The sequence below is a fragment of the Letharia columbiana genome (assembly GCF_014066305.1).
Source record: "Letharia columbiana isolate WasteWater2 chromosome Unknown xfSc0000000_s0, whole genome shotgun sequence".
In the NCBI taxonomy this organism is placed as follows: Eukaryota; Fungi; Ascomycota; class Lecanoromycetes; order Lecanorales; family Parmeliaceae; genus Letharia; species Letharia columbiana.
Genome location: NW_023501148.1, coordinates 1 through 22,405, shown reverse-complemented (window position 1 = coordinate 22,405; position 22,405 = coordinate 1). Strand labels below are relative to the sequence as shown.

General features: G+C 35.8%; 6 protein-coding genes across 6 annotated transcripts; 3 read left to right on the top strand and 3 right to left on the bottom strand.

Annotated features, from left to right (window-relative positions):
• Positions 1–10,035: 10,035 nt before the first annotated feature.
• On the top strand, positions 10,036–10,983 carry HO173_012904 (uncharacterized protein; the record flags this gene model as incomplete). Its single annotated transcript, XM_037314734.1, has 1 exon — positions 10,036–10,983. One exon carries the CDS (start codon positions 10,036–10,038, stop codon positions 10,981–10,983), a length of 948 nt encoding a protein of 315 aa, XP_037158361.1.
• A 512-nt stretch (positions 10,984–11,495) lies between these two features.
• On the bottom strand, positions 11,496–13,081 carry HO173_012903 (uncharacterized protein; the record flags this gene model as incomplete). Its single annotated transcript, XM_037314733.1, has 2 exons — positions 11,496–12,707; positions 12,776–13,081. 2 exons carry the CDS (start codon positions 13,079–13,081, stop codon positions 11,496–11,498), a joined length of 1,518 nt encoding a protein of 505 aa, XP_037158360.1.
• Positions 13,082–13,920: 839 nt separating this feature from the next.
• HO173_012902 (uncharacterized protein) lies at positions 13,921–15,561 on the top strand (the record flags this gene model as incomplete). The annotated part of the gene is made up of 5 exons (XM_037314732.1): positions 13,921–14,079; positions 14,139–14,173; positions 14,224–14,563; positions 14,609–14,649; positions 14,700–15,561. 5 exons carry the CDS (start codon positions 13,921–13,923, stop codon positions 15,559–15,561), a joined length of 1,437 nt encoding a protein of 478 aa, XP_037158359.1.
• A 769-nt stretch (positions 15,562–16,330) lies between these two features.
• HO173_012901 (uncharacterized protein) lies at positions 16,331–17,557 on the top strand (the record flags this gene model as incomplete). Its single annotated transcript, XM_037314731.1, has 4 exons — positions 16,331–16,485; positions 16,554–16,654; positions 16,759–16,995; positions 17,142–17,557. The coding sequence occupies 4 exons, from the start codon at positions 16,331–16,333 to the stop codon at positions 17,555–17,557; spliced, it is 909 nt and encodes a 302-aa protein (XP_037158358.1).
• Positions 17,558–18,276: 719 nt separating this feature from the next.
• Positions 18,277–19,621, bottom strand: HO173_012900 (uncharacterized protein; the record flags this gene model as incomplete). The annotated part of the gene is made up of 5 exons (XM_037314730.1): positions 18,277–18,296; positions 18,349–19,225; positions 19,291–19,437; positions 19,515–19,558; positions 19,615–19,621. The coding sequence occupies 5 exons, from the start codon at positions 19,619–19,621 to the stop codon at positions 18,277–18,279; spliced, it is 1,095 nt and encodes a 364-aa protein (XP_037158357.1).
• A 2,051-nt stretch (positions 19,622–21,672) lies between these two features.
• HO173_012899 (uncharacterized protein) lies at positions 21,673–22,159 on the bottom strand (the record flags this gene model as incomplete). The annotated part of the gene is made up of 2 exons (XM_037314729.1): positions 21,673–21,782; positions 21,844–22,159. 2 exons carry the CDS (start codon positions 22,157–22,159, stop codon positions 21,673–21,675), a joined length of 426 nt encoding a protein of 141 aa, XP_037158356.1.
• Between the last annotated feature and the right edge of the window lie 246 nt (positions 22,160–22,405).

Below are 22,405 nucleotides of genomic sequence, written 5' to 3'. Positions count from 1 at the left end.
TCGAATAATTTTAATTTATTTAAATATATATTATTCGATATTTCTTCTATAAAGGTTTAATTAACTATAATCGTCGTAGTAGTTTCTTCTCTTATAACGTTATTATAATAATATATTATATTAATATAATAGAGATAATAGACTAAGTTATAATAGTATTCTTCGCTTATTAAATAATAATTTAATATAAAATTATAAAGAGTATATAACGTGGAATCTTAGAGAGCTAAGTCGTATTCTTAATAATAATAATCTTATTACCGCTTAATTTCTTCGTAATATTCTTTATAGTATTCTTCGTAGTATTCTCCGCATTTATCTATTATAGTTTCTTCTCTTATAATATTTCTTCTATAGAGACTTAGTTAACTATAATCGTCGTAGTAGATTCTTCTCTTATAATATTATTATAGTAATATACTATATTAATATAGTAAAGATAATAAATTAAGTTATAATAATATTCTTTATTTACTAAGTAATAATTTAATATAAAATCGTAAAGAGTATATAACGTAGAATCTCGGAGAGCTAAGTCGTATTCTTAACGATAATAATCTTATTACCGCTTAATTTCTCCGTAGTATTCTTCGTATTTATCTATTATAGTTTCTTCTCTTACTTCTTCTCTTATAGAGTATTAGACTAAGTAGCTACATCTATAAATCAAAAGTGAATTTCGCACGATTTCCGCCGGGTCCGCACCATAAGCACGATTTAGTACGATTTAGTCTATTAAGCAGACTTTATCTATATTTAACCCTTTTCGCTAGTTCTACTAGTTTAGCAACTTTAAAAAATTTTTAGTAACTTTAAAAATTTTGCGTAATATACTCTAATATACTCTAAGTACTATTCTATATATATATAATATCAATATATATTATTATTAATATACGTATTATTATACGTTATACTAGAGCATTACCTACGCGACTAATTTTATTAAATCGTCTAATTCTATAGCCAAATTTAAGTTAACGTTAATATTTATTATCGTAGAACCTTATCATCGCAACGTCGATTATTAGAACTTTTCTTTTTTATATATATTACTGTTAAATTAATAGAACTAGCGGAAAAGATTAGAATAGTTATTAAACCGGCGGAATTTAGATAAATTCTAATTAGATTTACTAATTCGGCGGATTTTGTGATTTCCGCGAAAAACGCGCGATCAGCAATTTCAAATTTTGTAGAAACTTTTAGATTTGCAGATGTAACTAAGTAAATAATTAAGTAATTAACTAACGATTTAATTAAGTAAATTACTAAGTTAATAAAATAGATAGTATTAATTAAGCGACTAATTAAGTATCTAATATATAAAGAAGAACGATAGCTATAAATTCGTTTAGACTCTTTTTAAGAGCTTTTTAACGCGTTTATAAATAGTAGTAGATAGCTATTAAACTCGCTTACGGCCTCGATTATTAATAATAGCGAATTCGCTAAGAGATAATCTAAGAGCGTTAATAGAGGCTTTAAGAGACGGGTAAAAGAAGTATATATATCTAAATCGAACGCGTTTAATATAACTATAATATTTAAATATTAGTTTAATCTATCTATCGCTAACTTAAAAGAAGTATATAGAAGAGAATATATTCGTTCGAGCTCTTTTTAAAAGTCTTTTAACGCGTTTATAAGTAGTAATAGATAGCTATTAAGCTCGCTTACGGCCTCGATTATTAATAGTAATAAATTTATTAAGAGATAGTCTAGAGGCGTTAGTAGAAGCTTTAAGAGATAAGTAAAAGAAGTATATATATCTAAATCGAACGCGTTTAGTGTAATTATAATATTTGAATATTAATTTAACTCATCTATCGCTGGCTTAAGAGAAGTATATAGAGGAGAACGTATTTATTTAAACTCTTTTTAAGAGTCTTTTAACGAGTTTATAAATAGTAATAGATAGCTATTAAACTCGCTTACGGCCTCGATTATTAATAGTAACGAATTCGTTAAGAAATAGTTTAAGAATATTAATAGAGACTTTAAGAGACGAGTAAAAGAGATATATATATCTAAAATATTAAGTAACCTTTACGCGAGAGATATCGAAAACGATTATATTTATTTTAATAGAATTAAAAGAATTAATAGAGTAGTAAAAGAATAATAGTTATATAAATAAATAAAAGAATTATTATCTAAACGCGTTTAATATAACTATTATAACTACTATATTTAAATATTTATTTAATTTACTAATAATAGATTAAACTTTATAATTTTTATAGCGTTAAAAAGCGTAAAGCGAGATCTATAATTTAAGAAATTATAAATTAACTATATATATCATAAGCTAAGTACTTTAAAGTATAAAACTTTTATATATAAATTTTTAATAAGAGAGCTTAAAAGAATTATCGAATTAATTTAGTTAATTTAATCGAAGAGCGTAGCGAATTTAAATTTATAATTAACTATATATATAAATATATATAAATTCAAGATTTTCAAGCCTAGCTCTATCTTATTCTATTATATATACTAATAATAATAAATTTATTTAAATTTTATTAATTTAAATAATTTATATAAATATATTAGAGAAAATAAAATTAAGTTAATAAAAATATTATTATTTATTATATTATTATTTATTATATTATTATTTAGATTATTATTATTTAGATTATTTTAGAGATTTAAAAAATAGATTTTAATTAGAAATATTTATAAATTTTAAATTATTTTTAATTAAAATATAGTTACTTTTATAAAAAGAGAATATAATATTAATATTTAAAAGTTTATTAATAAAAAAGAAATAATATCTATATAAAATATATATAAAATATTAAATTAAATAATATTTATATACTTATTTTAAAAGAAGTAGTTTAAATTAATAATATTATAATTAAGAGATTAAATTTAATTATTTTTAATATCGTAAATAAAGCGAGAGTAGATCTTTTTATAAATAATAAATAATTAATAATTAATAAAGAAATAATAAAAATAATTAAAGTTTATTATTATATAAAAATATAAATTAATAAAGTTAATAACTATTAAGTTATATTCTAAATGAGAATTAATAATTATCTTATAAGCCTTAATAGTAATAAAAAGAATTAATCTATTACCTTACGAAAGCTACTATATATAAGTATTTACTATTAATAGAAAATAGATAAACTATTAGCGATAACAATACGATTTATATAATAAGGACTACATATCGAATATATTCAGATTTTACGTTCTATATAACGTATATCGAATAGAGTTATATAAAACTTTCTATTAATAGAGAATTTAGTTAAATTTATTATTAATGGATAGTTAATGGACCGTTAATGAAATACGAAAGAGATATCGATTTATAATTATTTTAATACTACGCTATAAAGTAATATATTAATATATTACTAGTAGAGAATTAATGAGTAGCGGTAATATATGAAATTTTTTGAAAATTTCTTTAAGTCCCACAGCCCTATAGGGCTATATATCTTACTTATATATTAAATTTCGAGAAAAATCGAAAAATCGAAAAATAAATCACGTGACGTTGATAAATAGGCTATTATAAGCGAAGCGAGATATCCGAATTAGTGTAAACCTTAATATATAATAAGGGAATTATCTAATAATTATCTATTCATCTCGAATATCGAATAATTTACTATTATAGAAAATACAATATTAATCTAGAGTTGATTGAAAGTTGACTGAAAGTTATAACAAACATCGAGTTAATAATATAGTCACGTGATATACTCTAATCATATATTTCCTCTAAGGTATATATAAATTAGTTATTTTAACGAACTATATAAACTATATAATAAGAACTATATATCGAATTATATAAAATAAACTATTTTAAATAGTTTATATTTTATATAATATATTAATATAATATATCTACTATTTTAATTTATAATAGATTTAATAAAATCTATTATTAGATTAAACTTATATATTAATAAAGAGTTAATAAAGAGTTAATAGAAAATTAATAGAAAATTAATAATAGAATAATATAATAGTAATTCTATATTAATAGTTTATTCTATCTTAATATATTATAAGTAATTCTATATAAATTATATTTAATATCTTTAATTATATACGCGTATTAATATATTTAGATAATAGATATTATTTAATAATTATTATATCTATTATCTAAATAGCTAAGATAAATATTACGCTACGCTATTAATTTATATAACGTTATTATATAACGCTATCTCTTCTTTAAACTTTATTTATATATTCGCTTATATATTAAATAAGTATTATATAATTTTAATAATTTTAATAATTTTAAAGAAAAAAATAGTATTATATTTAATAGATATATACTTAAGATAATTAATTTATAATATTAATTATAATACTACTTTTCTTTTAAATAAGTCTCTATTAAGATTAAAATAGCTTTTTCTAATATTTATATATTTAATAATATATTATATAATAATATAATAATATAATAATATAATAGAATATCTAAATAGAATATAAAGTCGTTAAATAACTTATTATAATACTTTATTACTTAATATAATTATAATCTATTATATAAATTTATTTCTATTCTTTTATTACTTAAATTAGCGAATTTAAAAATACTTTAATAGCTTATATACTATTATTAATATATATTATCTTCTTATTCTTATATTTTATATAAAGATTTAAATTAAAATAATCTAAAATAGTTATTAGAATTATTATTAGAATTAATATAAAATATATTAAGAAAATATAATCGAAATAGTAGAGAATATAGCGCGATTATATACTTAAAAATAGAAAAAAATCTAATATTTAAAATTAATATTTATAATACTTATATTAACTATATTATTTTATTTTCTTCTCTACTATAGCTAATTTTATATTATTATTTTATCTTAATATTTTATAAGATATAAATCTTTTTTTTTTTTAAATTATATTATTTTTCTCTTATTTATATTATTATTAATATTATAATATAATATCTTTTTTAAATTAATAATAGAATATAGAATAATAGTTTATATATCTAGCTCGCTTATTTTATCTATTTATTTTAACTAATTATAAGAAGATAGATAGATATCTTATATCTTATTATCGCTATTATTATATTAGCTTAAAAATCTAAGTCTAGAATTCTAATTAATCTAAAATTAAAGATCGAGTTATTATTATTAAAGATAAGATTTATAATAATAAAATATAGATTAATAAATATCTGTTTAATAAGAAAGTTAAAGAAATTTAAAAAGATTAAAAAAAATTAAAGATATTTATAAAGATAAATAAAGATACTTAATATATAAAAATATTACGCTATTATTAAAACCGTTAGTAATTCTATTATAAGACTTCTATATTATACTAATAAGAAAATATATATTATTATTTATTTTAAAATTTCTAGAGATACTATTTATTTATATACGTTTTTTATTAAAAAAGTATTAATCTATTAATTATTATTAATTATATATCTTATTATTAAAGAAAAGCTTTATAATTATATCGAATATCTTTTTATATATATAAAATATATATATTAGATTTCTATCTTTTAAAAAAATTATAATCTAGATTATAATATCTAAAAAATAAGTATTTATATTACTTTTTAATTTTTAATTAATTAAATCTAATTATTTATAGATTTATTTTTCGATATCTTTTAATAATATAGATATTTATATAGTTTTAAATTAAATATCTTAATTAAATGAAAGTTCTACTATTAGATATTTTAGAAAAATATTTATTATTTAAATATAATTATTAATATTATAAGCTTTACGCTAGAATTAACTTTCTACTTTTTAAATTATTTTATAAAATTATTTAAATTAGAATATAGATATATAGATATATAATAGAGCTTAAAGTAATATTATTAATAAATAAATTATATTTATCTTCTCGAAATTCTTTTAAGTTAAATATTAAGTATTTCTCGAATTTCCGCTAAGTTTATATTTTAAGAGTTGCTTAATAATTTTTAAATTAGAGTTTTAGCGATTTATATTTTAAGTCTTAATATCTATATTTAAATATTATATTTTATATATTATATTTTATATTTAATAATTTAATATCGAGATAAATAATTTTAAAATATAAAAAATATAGTGGAATTTTTTATAGAGAGCGTCTATCTAGTAAGTGTTTATAAATTTTATTATTTTATAATTTAAATAAATATATTTTTTATTATCGAGATAAAAATCTTTAAAATAAACTATCTCTATTTTATATAAATTAAATATTATAATTTTAAATTAAAAGTAAGATAATTTCTTTCTATTTTAATTATTAAGTTTTATTAAATTATTTAATATATTTAATATATATAATATAATACTTCTTACTTTTAATATTAGAAAGTTTTATAATATTTATAATTATAGATAATTTAAGATAGAAAGCGTTTAAAATAAAATTAATTTAAAAAATATAAAAGTTCTCTATTATAATAATATATATAAATATTCTAATTTACTTATATAAAAGTTAATATAGAAATACTTTATTTAAATAAGTAAGTTCTCTCGCTTTAATAGTAATAAAGTTATTAATTTTAAATATAATTTAATATTTAGATTCTCTATATCTTAGTAATTAATATTCTAATTTTATTCTAAATTTATCTTTAGTATAATTAAGATTTCAATATAATAAATTTAAAAAGAAGTAAGATATATTTATTTATAAAGCTTAACTTTTAATATTATTATAATCTAATATTATAAAGAAAGATTATATTTAACTTATTATAGTAATCTAATATTATTATTATATTTAAGATTAATAGACTAAAGCGATTAATTTAATTTTTAATAAATCTTTTATTAAGATAATTTAAGATAATAAGCTTTTTATATAATTTATTCTTTAAAATAATTAATTTTAACTCGCTCTTTATATTCTTTTACTCTCTTTTAAAGAATAATGATAATTATTTAAGTAATATTAGATACTAAGTATAAATTCTTTATTACTTATTATTAATTTTAATTTAAAATATTATATTAAGCTAATAAATATAGAATTAAATTTTTAATAAAAGAAATTTTAGATAATAGTATCTTAATAATATCGTAATAATTTATATATAGAATAGATATCTTAAAGTCTCTAGATATTCGAGTTAGCGAAATATAATAATAATAATTAAAATAATTTTTTATCGATATTTATCTTCTTTAAAGAAAATTACTAAATTATTTAAAATTATATATTTTTATATTACTTTAATAGAATATAATTTAATATAAATATTTAAGTTATCTATAAAAGTTTAAAACGCTTTTTTTAATAATATTTTTTCTTATAATAAAAGATTTTATAAGCTTTTTATACTTTAAGTACTCTATCTTCTATATCTTATATTTTTAAAAATATTAAAAATATCTAACTCGTCGTTAGATTCTTATTAAGATTTTATTAATATTATATAACGTTATTTTTATATAAGATTAAATATATTAATTAAATATCGACTATTAAAAAGATAATTTAATTATATAGATTTTTTAATTAGCTTAATTTTAGCGCTAAGTATATATAGATTATTAATATCTATTATAATAATTAAAATATTATAATCTTTATTAAAAAAATTAATTTTATATATGTATTAAGTATATTAATATTTAATATTATTATATATAGAAATAAGTTATTACTAATATTATTATTTTTAAATATATCTTTATCGAATAATAGATAGTCGATAAACTTATTAAGATATTATTTAAGAATAAATTTAAGAAGTTTTATATATTAATTAAATTAAAATATTATTTATAATATTATTTATTTAGAGAAGCTAACTTCGACTTTAAAGAAGCTATTTTATTAATTTTTATAGTTTAAATAATTTACTTAAGCTACTCGTTAAGCCTTAAACTTAATATTCTATAAACTCATTATTTTATATTAAAATAGCTATTTTTTAGCGCTATTATCGCTATTACTATTAAATCTTTATAATTTTTCGAAATATTTTTATCTATATTACTATTATTATTAGCTATTATTATTAAAAACTAGATATCTAAAATAACTTTATAAAAGCTTTATAGCTAGTTATAATATATAAAATAAAGAATTTCTTTTAATTATTTTATTTAATTATCTCTATAAATATTCTTCGATTTTAAATTAATCGATTTTTAATATATACTAGATAGTTTAAAAATAATTTTTTTTAAAAACTATTTTTTAATAAAAAGTGGAATTTAAGATTTAATATAGTCGTTTTTAGATTTCGACTTTTTATTTTAACTACTCGACGTTAAAAATTTACTTTAACTATTTAACTCTAACTTTACTTTAATTATTTAATATTAGATTTACTTTAATTATTTAACTCTAACTTTACTTTAATTATTTAATATTAAATTTACTTTAATCATCTAGCTTGAATTTCACTTTAATTATTTAATATAAATTTTATCTTAATTATTCGATATTAAACTCTAGCGAAAATCGATTAAATTATTTTTATCTTATCTATTCGATTTTAATATTATTAATATTAATTCGTATATATTAAAGTAAGTATATATAAAAAAAAAAGGAGAGTATTAGAATTTAAATTATATAATTTTTAGCGTCTTAGCGATTACGTAATATAATTATATAATATAACTTAATATATTTATATCTAGTCGCTATTTTCTTTTATAGAACTCTCTATCTTAGAGGAAATATACGATTAGGGTATGTCACGTGACTGTACTATCAACTCGATATTTGTTATAACTTTCAATCAACGTTTTATTGATAGTAGAATTTCGATAATATTAAATTATTCGATATTCGAAATAAATAGATAATTATTTCGTAATTCCCTTATTATATATTAAGGTTTAAAATAGTTCAAGTATCTCGCTTCGCTTATCATAGCCTATTCATCAACGTCACGTGATTTATTTTTCGATTTTTGGATTTTTCTCGAAATTTAATATATAAGTAAGATATATAGCCCTATAGGGCTGTGGGACTTAAAGAAATTTTTGAAAAATTTCATATATTACCGCTGGCCATTAATTCTCTACTAGTAATATATTAATGTATTACTTTATAGCGTAGTATTAAAATAATTATAAATCGATATCTCTTTTATATTTCATTAACTATCCATTAACTATTCATTAATAATAAATTTGACTAAATCTGCTATAAATAGAAAATTTCTCATAACTCTCTTCGATATACGTTATATGAAACGTAAAATTTAAATGTATTCGGTGTGTAGTCCTTATTATACAAATCGTATTATTATCGCTAATAGTTTATCTATTTTTAATTAATAGTAAATTCTCATATATAGTAGCTTTCGTAAGGTAGTTAATATAACTAAGTATTCTATCTTATATTTTAATAATACTAATTAATTATCGCTTTTAAATTTTAAGTTTTAATATAAAAAATAAAAATATTTATATATAAAGTTATAATAGATATAAAAAATATAATTAAAATTAAGAATACTTAATAATAGAAATAATCTAAAAATATAGATTAATTTTTTATAGAATTATATAAAGTATAATTATTATAAATATATAAATCTTCTTTTTAAAGAGAGATTAGCACTTTTCTTATATTACTTATTTAGAATTTTAAATTTAAAAAAATTATATTATTAATTATTATTATAAGATTTTAAATATTATTCTAATTTTATAATTATAATAATAAAATATAAAGAACTATAAATAAAAAATTCGATAATAAGACCTTAGCTCTCTTCTTTAAAGGGCTTTTAAAAATCTAGAAATTAATATTAATAAGATATTCTTATTATTTTAATTTTGATAAATTTATAAATATATTAGAAGATAATATTTTTAACTCTAAAATACTTTAACTTATAATTACTTTAGTTATTAATATTAATATTTAATTACTTTTAATTAATAATTAATAATTTAATTAGTATAACCCGTCGAATCTACTGCGACATCAACGACTGATGATAAAGCACCATCATGGCGCTTTTTGCCGCTCGAGAAGTCCCATCTACCCACGGGCCTCACGCAAATGAGTCGAGAAGAACTACCTTTCGAAGGGTTCGGTTGTATCAACGATGAGTCCTCGTTCTTATCCACCTCCGAGCTTTCCTTCATCTCAGCGGACCCCGATGAATATCCAAGCGAGCGTTCTCAGGTCTCCGACTCCGACGAAGAAGACGTGTTTACCCAGTATTATGAGCACTCCTTCGCGATTCACGAAAACATTCCTTCTTCTCAGATCGTTGGCGCGGAATCCCTTGACGAATCTTTTACCACGGAACTAGAAGACTTGTCCGCTGCTGTTTCCGCCAGCAGCCAATCTCATCCAGAAATTCAACTCACACGCTCAAGGCTAATATCGAGCCATCTCAGCGACCTCAAAGACATGCCCAATGCAGCCTATCTACGGTCGATAACCCCGCAGACGATGACAGTGAACCTGGTGGTGGGTGTTATAACCATCTCGCAACCACGAAATATTAAGACACGCAGAGGCGGACGTTCGATCGAGCTCGTTGAGATGCTTGTGGGCGACGACACGAAAGCTGGCTTCGGAGTCAACATCTGGCTTCCCCCTTCCCAGAAGAGCAATCATTCTGCACTTCAAGACGGTGAGCTACGAACCCAGACTTTGCGACTACGACCCCAGGATGTGGTACTGGCAAAGACCGTCGCTTTAACCTCGTTCAGGGGTAAAGTCTACGGTCAAAGCTTACGGCGAGGGATGACTACGCTGGATCTGCTCTACCGGAATGTGGTTGATGGGGATGATGCACGTGGTGCTTACGGCGCCGCGGAATTAGAGCAAGGCGCCATCCACGAGCCGCAAGTCCGCAAGGTGAGGGATGTCAAAGACTGGGTTATGCGGTTCGTTGGAGCCAACACAGGAGCGTTGCCTTCAGGCAGAGCGTCGAAACCTCGCCTGGCGAACAAGAATCAAATGCAGGCATTGCCAAACGATACACCGCAAAAGTAGAACTGCTCTCACACTTTCAACTTAAGGTCATGGCCTTAGTCAATGCAGATCCTACGATCTGGGAAGTACTCGCGCGGACATTGAAGCATGGTGAACCACTATAGACAGGCTTCTTTAATGCTGGCATGGTGAGACATCTTGGGTGGGAGGACCGACTATGCTTGGAAAGTTAATTGAAAAGTTGGCGAGCCGGCCAAAAGGCTGTTCGTCAAGGATTATTGATGCTCCGGTAGGATTTATGGATTTTGTCCGGGCTGAAAGGCGCGAATTGAGCACTCGTCCCACAAACAATTAGTACGTCCGTAAAGATGGTGCATTGACTTCGAACGTATCGTGTTCCACTATCCAAACCGTGGATTCTCGCCTCCCGAACGTCCTCATCACAGATCCCAAATTGAGAGCTCCAAGAGCATTATCACGAACCCCACAGGCCCCGTTTGGTCCGCCTCCCCAGCCCTTCTGTTCCGGCCGTCCCCACGCCTCTCCCTGTCGCTCTGAAGATGCAGATAGCTTCAACCCTCCCGGTCTTCTGCCGCAACGCCATTGTCAACTTCCAATCTCCCTCGTGTGACTTTGCCCACCAGCCCCAAACACATCGCGCAAGGCACGACAGCCGCACTCACTACCGCTTGAAAGATCAATGCCTTACCCATCGTAAAGGGCGGATTACCCTCGCTCCCTTCTTTCAATACATCGCTAATTACAATAAAGATTCCACCCAGCAACTGGCCGCCAGTCCAGCAGATTGTAGAACCGGTTTCGGGACCTACAGGCCATGTAACTTCGACCAACCATTCCAACGCCACAGGAACTAGGGAGAAAGAAGCAGCGCCCAGGATGGCGAGAATGATGTAAGGAGCCACCAGACTGCGAGTTCCAGGCGCCCAGATAAAAGCAAGATAGCACAGCGCGATCAGCGGAACCGAAGTCTTGATGAAAGGTAGATAAGCCTTCGTGCGATCCATAATCGGCGAAGTAACAGCTGCGCTGACCAGCCCAATTAGTATGAGTACAGCGCCCGCAATGCCGCTCTCCGTTTCCGAAAAGCCGTAGGGCGTCATGATTTGAGTGAGGAGCGAGGAGATCGAATTAAAGAAGCCGACATAGACGGCGAAAGGCAGTAAGATGAGGTAAAAGGTTGGGTTTCTGCCCAGCAGGTTTACTGTTTCGCGGATGCCAGGCGCGGTGTGCGTGGAGGAGGGGGAGACGGGCGTGGGTGGTTTGGAGGGAATAAAGAAGGAAGGGATTGAGGCAACGGTCGAGATTATGGCGACGTAGAGGGCCATATTTGGTATATCGGAAGCTTTGGCTGCGAGAAAGGGGTTGATGAGCTGTCCTAGCGCGCCGCCGAAGGGGTTTGCGAGGGAAGCGACTGCGGTAGCGGAGACGCGGCCGGAGGGTGTGAACCAGATGTCTGAGTATCGAGTGGGCGCTGAGAGGACAAAGGGTTGCGCCAGACCGATGAGGATTTGACCGAACATCGTAAGACCGAAGCTGGGAGGTGAGGTCCGTGTGCCAGCATAGCGTATCCAGTTTCCCAGAAGAATGAGTATGGATGCTATGATGATTGCGAGCCGCGGGCCGCCGGTATGGAGGGTCCAGATAGTAGCTGGAGCGGCGGCGACGAAGGCGAAGAGAAATCCCGTGGAAAGCCAATTTATGATGCTAGGGTTTGTAGAGTAGAAGTCTGCAGCGGTGTTGGCGACGGCGGAGAAGGAGAGCCACTGAGTTGTAGATATTAGCCATTAAGCGTCCTGATCGGGCCGCGGGCACTGGAGATCAGTGGTCTTACGTCCCAGCTCACAACGATGTTAAGCAAGATCAGCTGAGAGAGCCCGAACCACCTGATCTTGTACACCCTGTATTCCGTATGGCGTCCATTTATTGGCGCAACCTCCTCGCCACCAGCAGCACTGAGTCGCGAGGATGAAGCTTGTCCATTGCTCTGCTCGTCCGTATATCTCTCTGCCACCTGCGATGGGTGTTTGTGCTCCCTCGTCTGCTGAGGACTCGTATCCCCCATCTCCATCGAGTCGCCGGAAAGGAGACGCTCGGCTTCACTACGGGTCTGGTGTCTTTCGGCTTGGTCTCCACGCATTGTCCGGAAACATTTTCCGTATCAGACCGCGAACGGTCCTCTGAATTTCTTGGTAAGAGCCAGGTTGAAGCCAGGTGACAGCTGAAGATATAAGAGGCCTGACCCGCGGCGAGGTCCAAGCATGTCTAGAGCCAACCAACTCGCGCGGCCGTGGCCGCTTTAGCGAGTGAGTTAGGCGAGCAAATAACCGTTCTTCAACATATTCGACTTCCGCTCGGACTCTCGCTCAGTCTCTGTATTGACCTAAACATACGTATGAGAAGGTCAGAAGCGCGATCAAGAAGCGAGATGCCAGCTGTCAAGCTGGTTGTAGCGTCGCGCCTGGGATGTCTCCCATCTTTTCCGTGCCTGTGGCGACACCCTTCTGATTCTGTTACTTTATTGGTCCTCGGTCGTTCTTGCTGTCTGTTGCTGAACTGCGTTTCATCTGCAAGTTGCACGCAAGATGGCAGGAAGTCCAGAATTCGTGGTTGCGACACTGCCTCAATGAGCTGGCCACCAAACACGATGCTTTGCCGCGGCTCGTTTCACCAGATCCTTCGTTCTTTGATGCCATTTTATCGATTGACCTAATAATTTCATGTTATACTGTTCTCGATAATGCCTTGCATTTGTGCAAATCCCCCAAGAAGCGTTGCATTGTGGCCTGCATAATGAGTGAGGCTGAAGACCACGGATTCCGTCGACGCCATTTGTAGCCAATCATGTGTCAATCGTGAATCGAAAGTGCAGGGTCTCTCTCCTTTATTCTCCCGATTCTATACATACACAGCATCTTCAGATAGGCCGAGCTCGCACTTCTCATTACCATCCTTTCAGATACCCTATATTATCTCAGGATGCCTCCTTCTGTCCGTATCCATTTTGATTCATTCAAGTTTGGGCAGGCCCTGGATCTTGGCTCCCCTAGAATTGAAAACGTCCTCTGTCTTGTGCTTCTGGTATCCGTGGCAAATGCAGCAATCATGCCCCGTCAAAGCTCTTCGAGTGGAAGATTCGTAAACCTGTCAAGCCTTTCCAACCCAACCCCAAGCAGCAACGTACTAAATCCTTAAAGCAGTTCGACCCCAATGAATTTTTGGACTGCAGGCTGTGGGATCCACCCACTTTTCACAGGAGTTGTGGACTGATTGAAACTGTAGACTCTGCGTCGCAGACATTGCCTTTACACCAACCTCGTACCCTATGCCATTCAAAGAGTACTGGTGCTCTCATATTTGGGCCGACCCTGAGGTAAAAGCAGTGGTCACCCAAGGCCTCCAGCCGGAGACTCTTCAGCTCTATGGTCTTAACGCGAGCGCCAAAAGCTTTTGTCTGTCACTTGAATCAGCAGACTACAGTAGCTTTTATTCATCCATATCGGATGCACTTTATACGAAAACAAGACCTGTGTACTTCCAAGTGACCAATGCGCAGTACTATGTGGCCGATTGGACACCGCAGGTCACTTCTCCATCCTGTGATACTTCCTGCGAAGTGCGCGTTTGAAATGCTCAACTACACTATTGGCCTACACCGGCGCCTCAGCCCGCTATTACAACCATTGTTGATTCGGATGGATTCACCTAGTAAGGAAAGCCTTCTCTCTTTGGAACCTTGCTGTTGATAACCGAGTTAGTACTTCCGCATCAGCCTACGTCACCTACTGTAATATCTCAGCAACAGAGGACTGCCTTGGAAATTTGGGAAAGACCATCGCTAGCACAATGATAGCTCACGCACCCACGGATCTAAAGACACGAGATGGTAATTACTCTCACAGCAATGCATTAGTTCCTATCAATTACGCAGACAACTATTCGAATTGCTCCAGCAACTGGTACAGTGGCAATAGTTCGCGTATCCTTCTTGACGCACAATATGACTTGCAGCATTGCCACCCATGGCTGCAAGCCCCACCTAGATTGGAAGCTCTAGACCCAGCCTGGGCGAATTGTTTTCGCAGTCTTGATATAAACGACCCGCCTCGTGCGTTGACGGCAGCTGATTTTGTGGCTCCTACCCCACTGAAGCATTCGGTTTCATTGAGTGTTGCTGCTCCCTCACCAGGTCCACAAGCTGCACAACCCACGCCTTCGCCGACACCCCCTCCAAGCACACCTGCACCTGGTGGTGCCGCGGATAGTAAGTCAGCGAGCGGCATTCCAGACCATCCAACGCCTGCGAAGGACCCAGTGTCTGCTGATCCGATTGCCGAGACAGATGCTCCCGTCGCGACTCTCAAACACTTCATTGACCCAGCGCCTGCGCAGAATTCAGGGCCTAGTGATACGAGTTTTAATGAAGAATCTGGCGTTGCGGCTTTCAAACCTTCCAATGACCCAGCGACTGTAGATAATTCAGCTACCACCGATGCGGGCGTTGTGGCTCCAAACCCCACGGACGGTCCTGCGTCTACCAAAGATCCAGGTACGAGTGATCCGAATGTTGATTACGGTCCTGCCATTAGGGGCTATCAAAGTTACTTCTACTTCTTCTAGTGGAAAATGCAATAAGCTACTAGTTCTTTGATAGCACCCTAATCATTTCTACTTATAGATAGTAACTATTTCTTCTTCTTCTTAAATAGCCTCGTAATAGTAGTACCGTGTTAACTCCATTTGATATAGGGCCTTGGCGAATAAAACGGTCCGAGAACGATTCCCAACGGTGAACAGTGGCCTATGTGTAAAAAAGCTTGGTCCCGGGGGTGTCTGCGCTTGACAGCCAGACACCCCTATTTGGACCTAAATACCTGCCCGCAGGGCCCCCGTAAGGCCCCCGTAGAGCTGTCGCAGGGCCCCCGTGAGGCTGCTGCTAACACTATGGCCACATAAAACACCTCTTAAAGTCATTGTTAAAGCGATCCGTCTCTGAGTTAGACGGGCTGGAATCGCTGCTATCTAAAGTCTTAGTTACCTCCTTAATAAGTAGATAGCTAATATAGGCGTCTGTTAGGGCGCGTTTAGGCTTCTTTCTGGCTATGACGCCTGTAGGATCAGGCTTAGTAAGAGATGACGTGTTATATGTATAGAAGGCTACTCTAGAACGTGTAATAGAATACGCAATAAGTAGCTTATGGAGTTGAATAGCAGGTCCGGAGTTGCTATTCAAAAGTCGTTTTTTTCTACTTATCATAGGGCTGAAATAGGGCTGCAGGGGTAAATAAGTGACTTATTTCATAAGTAGAAGTAACTTTAATAGCCCCTATTGTGGCTTCAGAGTCGGCGAATGGCCCAGGGTTTCCCAATCTGGCCACTAGTGGTCCCAATGGAGGCAAAAATTCCGATGTTGTGGTTCCACAACCTGCAAAGCACCCTGCAGACCCGAGTGGATCCAATAGCACAGACCAGCAACCCAACAGGCCCTTTCCAAACACCAACGGCGAGCCGTATACTCCGCCATCAGTACATGCCGCAGCTCCGGTACAAGCGCCCTTCGTGACCACTGTTGATGGCCATGATAACATTGAGGTACCTGCATCCCATTCTAGTGTAGTCATCGTTGACAGTCAATTAATTACGGCTGGATATACCCCAACGATCGTGTCCAGCACATACATCGCTCTGCACACAAATGGCGACATCGTACTTGGTAATCCGACCATCCACAGCATCCTGCCCACTGCAACCCCAGCTTCAGTCCCGTCCTTCCTGTCGGCGGTGAGACAATGACCCTCTCTGCCGCTCATCTTATAGCCGTAGGAAAGACGTTCGCAGCAGGCGACCAGGGTCCCACAATCGACAGCGAGGTGGTATCACTGGGCTCAACGGCATTGACCATCCGGACGCCCACCGTACCTCTCGGCGCTGAGAACTCGTCTCTTCCATCAGTAGCGACCATAGCGGCTGACAAAACGGTTACGCTTGTTCCAAGCGGTATCATTGTTCAAAACGCGAACTTGACTAGCAACGGCCCTGCTGTCACAGCCTCAGGTGCACAGTCGTCATTGGGGGAATGGCGGACTAGAATCCTATGGGGACATCCACAGTAACCCTACCTCTGCACGCCTATTCTCCTTCCACCTTTACCACCTAGGTCCAGACAACCACCGCACTCTCAAACGGCATCGCAATCGCAGGCACAGCATCAACAGCGGACGCGCCCACCATCACAAATTCAGAAATACCCGTATCGGCTGGAAGCGACAGCCTGGCAATTGTTCACCGCGCGAGCTCGGGTCTCGCCACGACTCAAGGCCTGAAGGGGCTCATTCCCGGTGGCCTCAATGGCGCATCCACGGCGGCGCCGGGCACATCATCCACTTCGAACGGGACGGCAGCCAATATCACATGGTCGGCCAATGGCCCGATATTCTTCCCTCGAAGCGCAGGGAAGGTCCAGAGCCCGGGCGGCGGTCCACCAGAAAGATTGAGCAATAACTTCCTCAAAAGGAGACGGCAATTGTTCGGACATCTTCATTCAGGCCGACAGCCACGCTATCGGATCCGCCGCGCTCGGTCCGTGCGAAACCAGCTCGAACGAGATCCCGCTTAGCACGGCGATCGAAGAGCTGGGGCCCTCCCATTTCGGCCGAAGTACGCACCTATTTGCCGTTTGAGACCCGGAGTCGATGCGGTATCCGCGCTCTCGAACCGAACAGCGGAACGGATCCGGCGCCGGGGTGCGATTGCGGTGGTCAAGACGCGGTAGAGATGGGGGAAATGGCGGGATGGAGGTAGCCGGTGCAGAGGCTTACGGGTCGTGCGTTAAAGAGCGGGGAGAGCGTCAGGAGTTGGAGCTTCTCCTCTCTGTGGGTTTTATCATGATCGAGCAGATGTTGGTTTCGTCTGATAGTCATGTGATGGAATGGACCGGGGGTGAGGTCGCCGCAGGTATTTTATGATGGCGTTACTATAGTATCAGAGGCTGAGATGACTAGATCCCTGGGCTTGAATTCATGATGGGTCACCATCACTGGCGCTGGTAGACAGCAAGGGATTCGAGATCACAATGCAGGTAGCCTTTGAGGAGAAGACATTGGGGGTTTGAATTCATCGAAGCTCTATCTATTGTGCCATAGGAGAGATCTCGCATGGGCAACGCGTCTGCTCTGCTTTCTCATCTTTCTATTGAGAAAAGGGCTCATATAATTTCTGCGCCCACGCAATGCAAGAGAGATTGAAGTTTCATCTGACGAGGTGAGTGAAGATGATCAAAGCTTTAAGAGAGAATATTAATGCACATGTCGAAATGAAGTAGACCGAGTTCATTCTCTACATGATGATCGCAGGGACTATGACGGGTCAGCGTTGGTCGTAAGCTCCGGAAAGGATACATGAAAATACCATCAACATTTTGCTTGATCGACTTGTGCGGCAAGATCGATCCTCCATTGACGTAGATCTCATCCCCAATTGTAACGTCTTCTCCAAGCACTGACACGTTCTCGAGTCTAGCCCACTTGCCAATCGTGCTTCTCCAACCAACAATGGTAGATTTGACCCATGCATGATCTTTGACCCTGCTACCATCCAAGAGCACAGACCGCTGTATCCGCACGCCGTCGCCAATGACAACATTTGGCCCAATAGTGACATTTGGACCGATTCTGCAATTCTTGCCAATCTTCGCCGAGGGATCAACCATCACGTTGCCTCCGTATACATATGGCTTCGAGGATGCCTCAATTTTCTTTGAGCCTTTTTTAGTCAAAGAAGAGAGGTAGAGACAGGTGCCGCTGAGGAAGTCTTTCGGCTGCCCGACGTCCATCCAGAAACCTTCAAGGTCGAAAGAGTGTAATTGGCCGTCCTTGACAATAGCTGGGAACGTCTCTTGCTCAATGGATGTGGGACGAAGCTCGATGCGCTTTAGAACGCTGGGGTTGAGGATGTATAGACCAGCATTGATTCGGTTGCCAACGAACTCGACCGGCTTCTCGACGAAACGATCAATTCTCGATGGGTGATCTGGCTTGTGTACGACTACACCGTATTTTGACGGTTCCTCGACTTTCGTGACCACGATTGTGCCTTCCTCACCATGCGACTTGTGGAATGCGGCAAGCTCCTCGAGGGGGTAGTCACAGATGACGTCTGAATTCAGGACGAAGAATGGCGAGTCGTCTTTGCCAAGGGTCTTCTCAGCCAACTTGAGAGGGCCCGCCGTTCCAAGAGGCTCGGTCTCAATGGAGAATTCGATGTTCACGTTGTATTCTTCTTCATACTGTAGGCTGTTAGTAACATCGCTTAGATCTCCCAGAATGTGTTGATTTATGTGAGGGTACATACTTTCTTCAAGGCTTTAGCCATAATATCGGGTCGGTAGTTGACGGCCAAGACGATGTCGGTCACACCAGCAGCTGCCAAGCTCTCGATCTGATGGAGGATCATGGGACGATTGGCGAACTCAACCAATGGCTTGGGCAAAGTGAGGGTCTGGCAGCAGTCAGAGACATGTAGCTCTTTCATCATGGCGCTTCTGTATCGTGCTCGCTGGGCAAAGGTTGCCGTACCAAAGGTCGTAGACGGGTGCCATAGCCTCCAACAAGGATGAGTGCTATGAAAAGGTCAGCTTCGCTGCATTGATGAGCGGAAAGCATAGAGGGGGTATACCCTTCATGACGGAAGAATTGCTAGGACTACGAGCGAATGAATAGGCGGATAGTGGGGTGGACTTGCTCGTAAGTGGGCTTTTCGTGCAGTAAGCAATGAACGAGAGACAAAGAGAACAGGTGGATAAAAGATTGAATAAGAGGTCAATGGTGTGCTTCGCTGGCTATACCTTATCACTGGGTTGCGTGTTGAAGTATTCAATTGCAGTCTGGGGGAATATGTAATGACAGCTGGCCTCACTCGTACAAATTCGGGTTCGGTTGAGTAAGGGTTTTGTTTGGTGAGCTAAGGTACGAGTAATGGTGGAGCTCAAGGCTCGAGCTGCAGATTTTAATTCCAGGACGCCGCCTCCCGAGGCTCCCGACTTTACCGAGACAGCCTAGGAGAATTAGGGCTTGCTTAGTGCTGATGTTAATTGAGCCAATTGAGACCGCCTGTGTCCCTCATCCTTTTTCCTTTTCCTTTTCCCTTTCTCTCCCTTTCATAATGCCATCATGCAGGCAATCGTGCAGCATCTAGAATAGTCTCCTGCAAGTGATAGAGACTTGCGGATTCTAGCGCAAGATCAATGACCAAATCATTGGTTATCATTATCCTCGAATCTTGACTTACTGTGAAAGGTACCGCAGGCTGATTGGAGCCCCTTCTTTGAGAAGACTACTTGAACGTCAGATGAACCTAATGTGAAAGGTACCATCTCTGTTTCTCTCTAACGTTCGCTTGGTATCCACACCCTACCGTCTGCTGCACAGCCTTCTCCTCGACACCCGATTGCCCTGCAATTATTCTTCCCTTCATCTTGCTAATGTTCTCCTCCCTCCGTCATCATCAAATCTAGGAATATGAGAACCATACGCAACATATCTCTCAGCCCGATTCTCCGGAATAAGGTTGCATACGAACAAATAGTGGCACGACCCCGAAATCCCGCTCGGGGAACCTAAATACAACTTACCTCCTTTAATCCGTTTGGATTCTCCGTTCCCTTGTGCCAAAGTCTGCCTCATTAGAGCAGCCGAATACTGATCAAACGTATCAAGCGATATAGTAATATCTTTGCTATGGGCCCAGACTTTTCCCTAGATCTACCAACGTGTGAAAAAGGCCACTTAGGTTCATGCGAAACAGTAATTGTTTAGGAGCAATTTAGTCATATATAGAGGACATTCAACCAAATACACAAAGAACGAGACTTCCACGAGCCAAATCTCATCCAGCGCATACCTTTGTCTACATCACAGTATACACCAAGATTAGCATACAACGTCTTAACTGCCTCCTAATTCGATTCCGCCTTTCCCGCTGCTCGCACAGCGCCATATCACTCCTCAACCCTCAGCCATAACAACCCAAGCTATCAGAACTCTCAACACAAGTCTCAACAAAGACGTCCTCGCCATTGACTCCGAATACTTTCAAAAACGATCCTCAAGCCCTTTCCTTGATGATTTAGTCAGCCACCGGATGTACACCATATCTTTCAATCGATACAACGATGTTACCGTGCACGTCAAGGCACAAAACGGCGTAACTTGGAGTGAAGGCGAGACTTCTAACAAAAGAAGAGGGTTGGAATTGCGCGGGGTGGATCCAGGAGGAAATGCTGTAAGTGAGGCCCATCGTCTAGGGCGGCCGGTAGTCAGATGTGAGACTCTTTGGCTGTCTGGCTGGAAACCTGCGGATACAAGATGATGATGATGAGGATAAGAAGATTCAGGTTGGATGGCCCGATGAGGGTGGACCGAGGTTCAGTTTCCTCGCTTTCTCTTAGGTTTTCATCCCTTCCATTGTCTCGTTCCTGTGTCATCATCCCCACGATTTCTCCTTCTCCATCAAGACTATTGGCAGGTTTGCATGCGTGTGCACGGTTTGGGCGAATGCGCGACCATAGGATGTATCTTATTACGAAACGCTCTTTCAATTATGTTGTTCCATTAGTCTGACTTTTTTTGTATTCTGGGACTCCACCAGCTTCTGGCTACCATGGATGAGAACACCATCGCTATGCATCTTTACCTCAAATTGTACAAACACTTCTCCGCTGGCTGACCGTTAAGTCTAACCAATTTCTTCACTCTGCTCCGCCAAAGCCTTCTTGTATTGCTTCGTAGCAACCTCGATCGCCTTCACCGTGGGCGTCAACAGTTGATTGACTGCCTTTGCACCCCCTGGAGTGCTCTCGTAATCCATCCTCCGCCTCTTGCCCGTCCGCTCAAAAAGATCCTGTACCTGCTTCTTCAACTTCTCGATATCCTTTTTGGCGCTCCGCTTCAGCGTCCGTAGCGACCGCTTTGATGCGATCCATGGCTCTGTTCAATGTCTCGAACAGCTTGCCGATTTCATCAGCCCTATTAGGGTCGCCGGAAAGGAAAGCGGACCAGAAGTGCTGGAGAAACTCGGTGGTAGTTGCATGTGTGAGGGAGAGGCGGTCGAAAATGGCTGCTGAAAGGCCAGAGGTTGACGACGATTGCACCGTGGAGAAGCCGGACGAGGAAGCGGAAAGGTCATCACTCTGGGCCCGCTGTTGGGCGATGGCGGAGAGCATTTGGACCGTGGCCCCTGAAAGACTAGCTTTGCTACCTACGTGGCCCTTTTTCAGGTTAGACTCATCGTCATAATCGCTATCACTGTCGTCATCTACACCAATAGCGGTGTCGAGGTTGGTATTAGAGCTGACGCGCGCCAGGTCCGATAGTATTGACCGAAGGACTTTGACTGGGTCCTGCTTGGCATAGAGCAGCGCATCTGCCGAGACACCGCTTCCTTTATCAGAATTGAAGAAGCGGCTTTG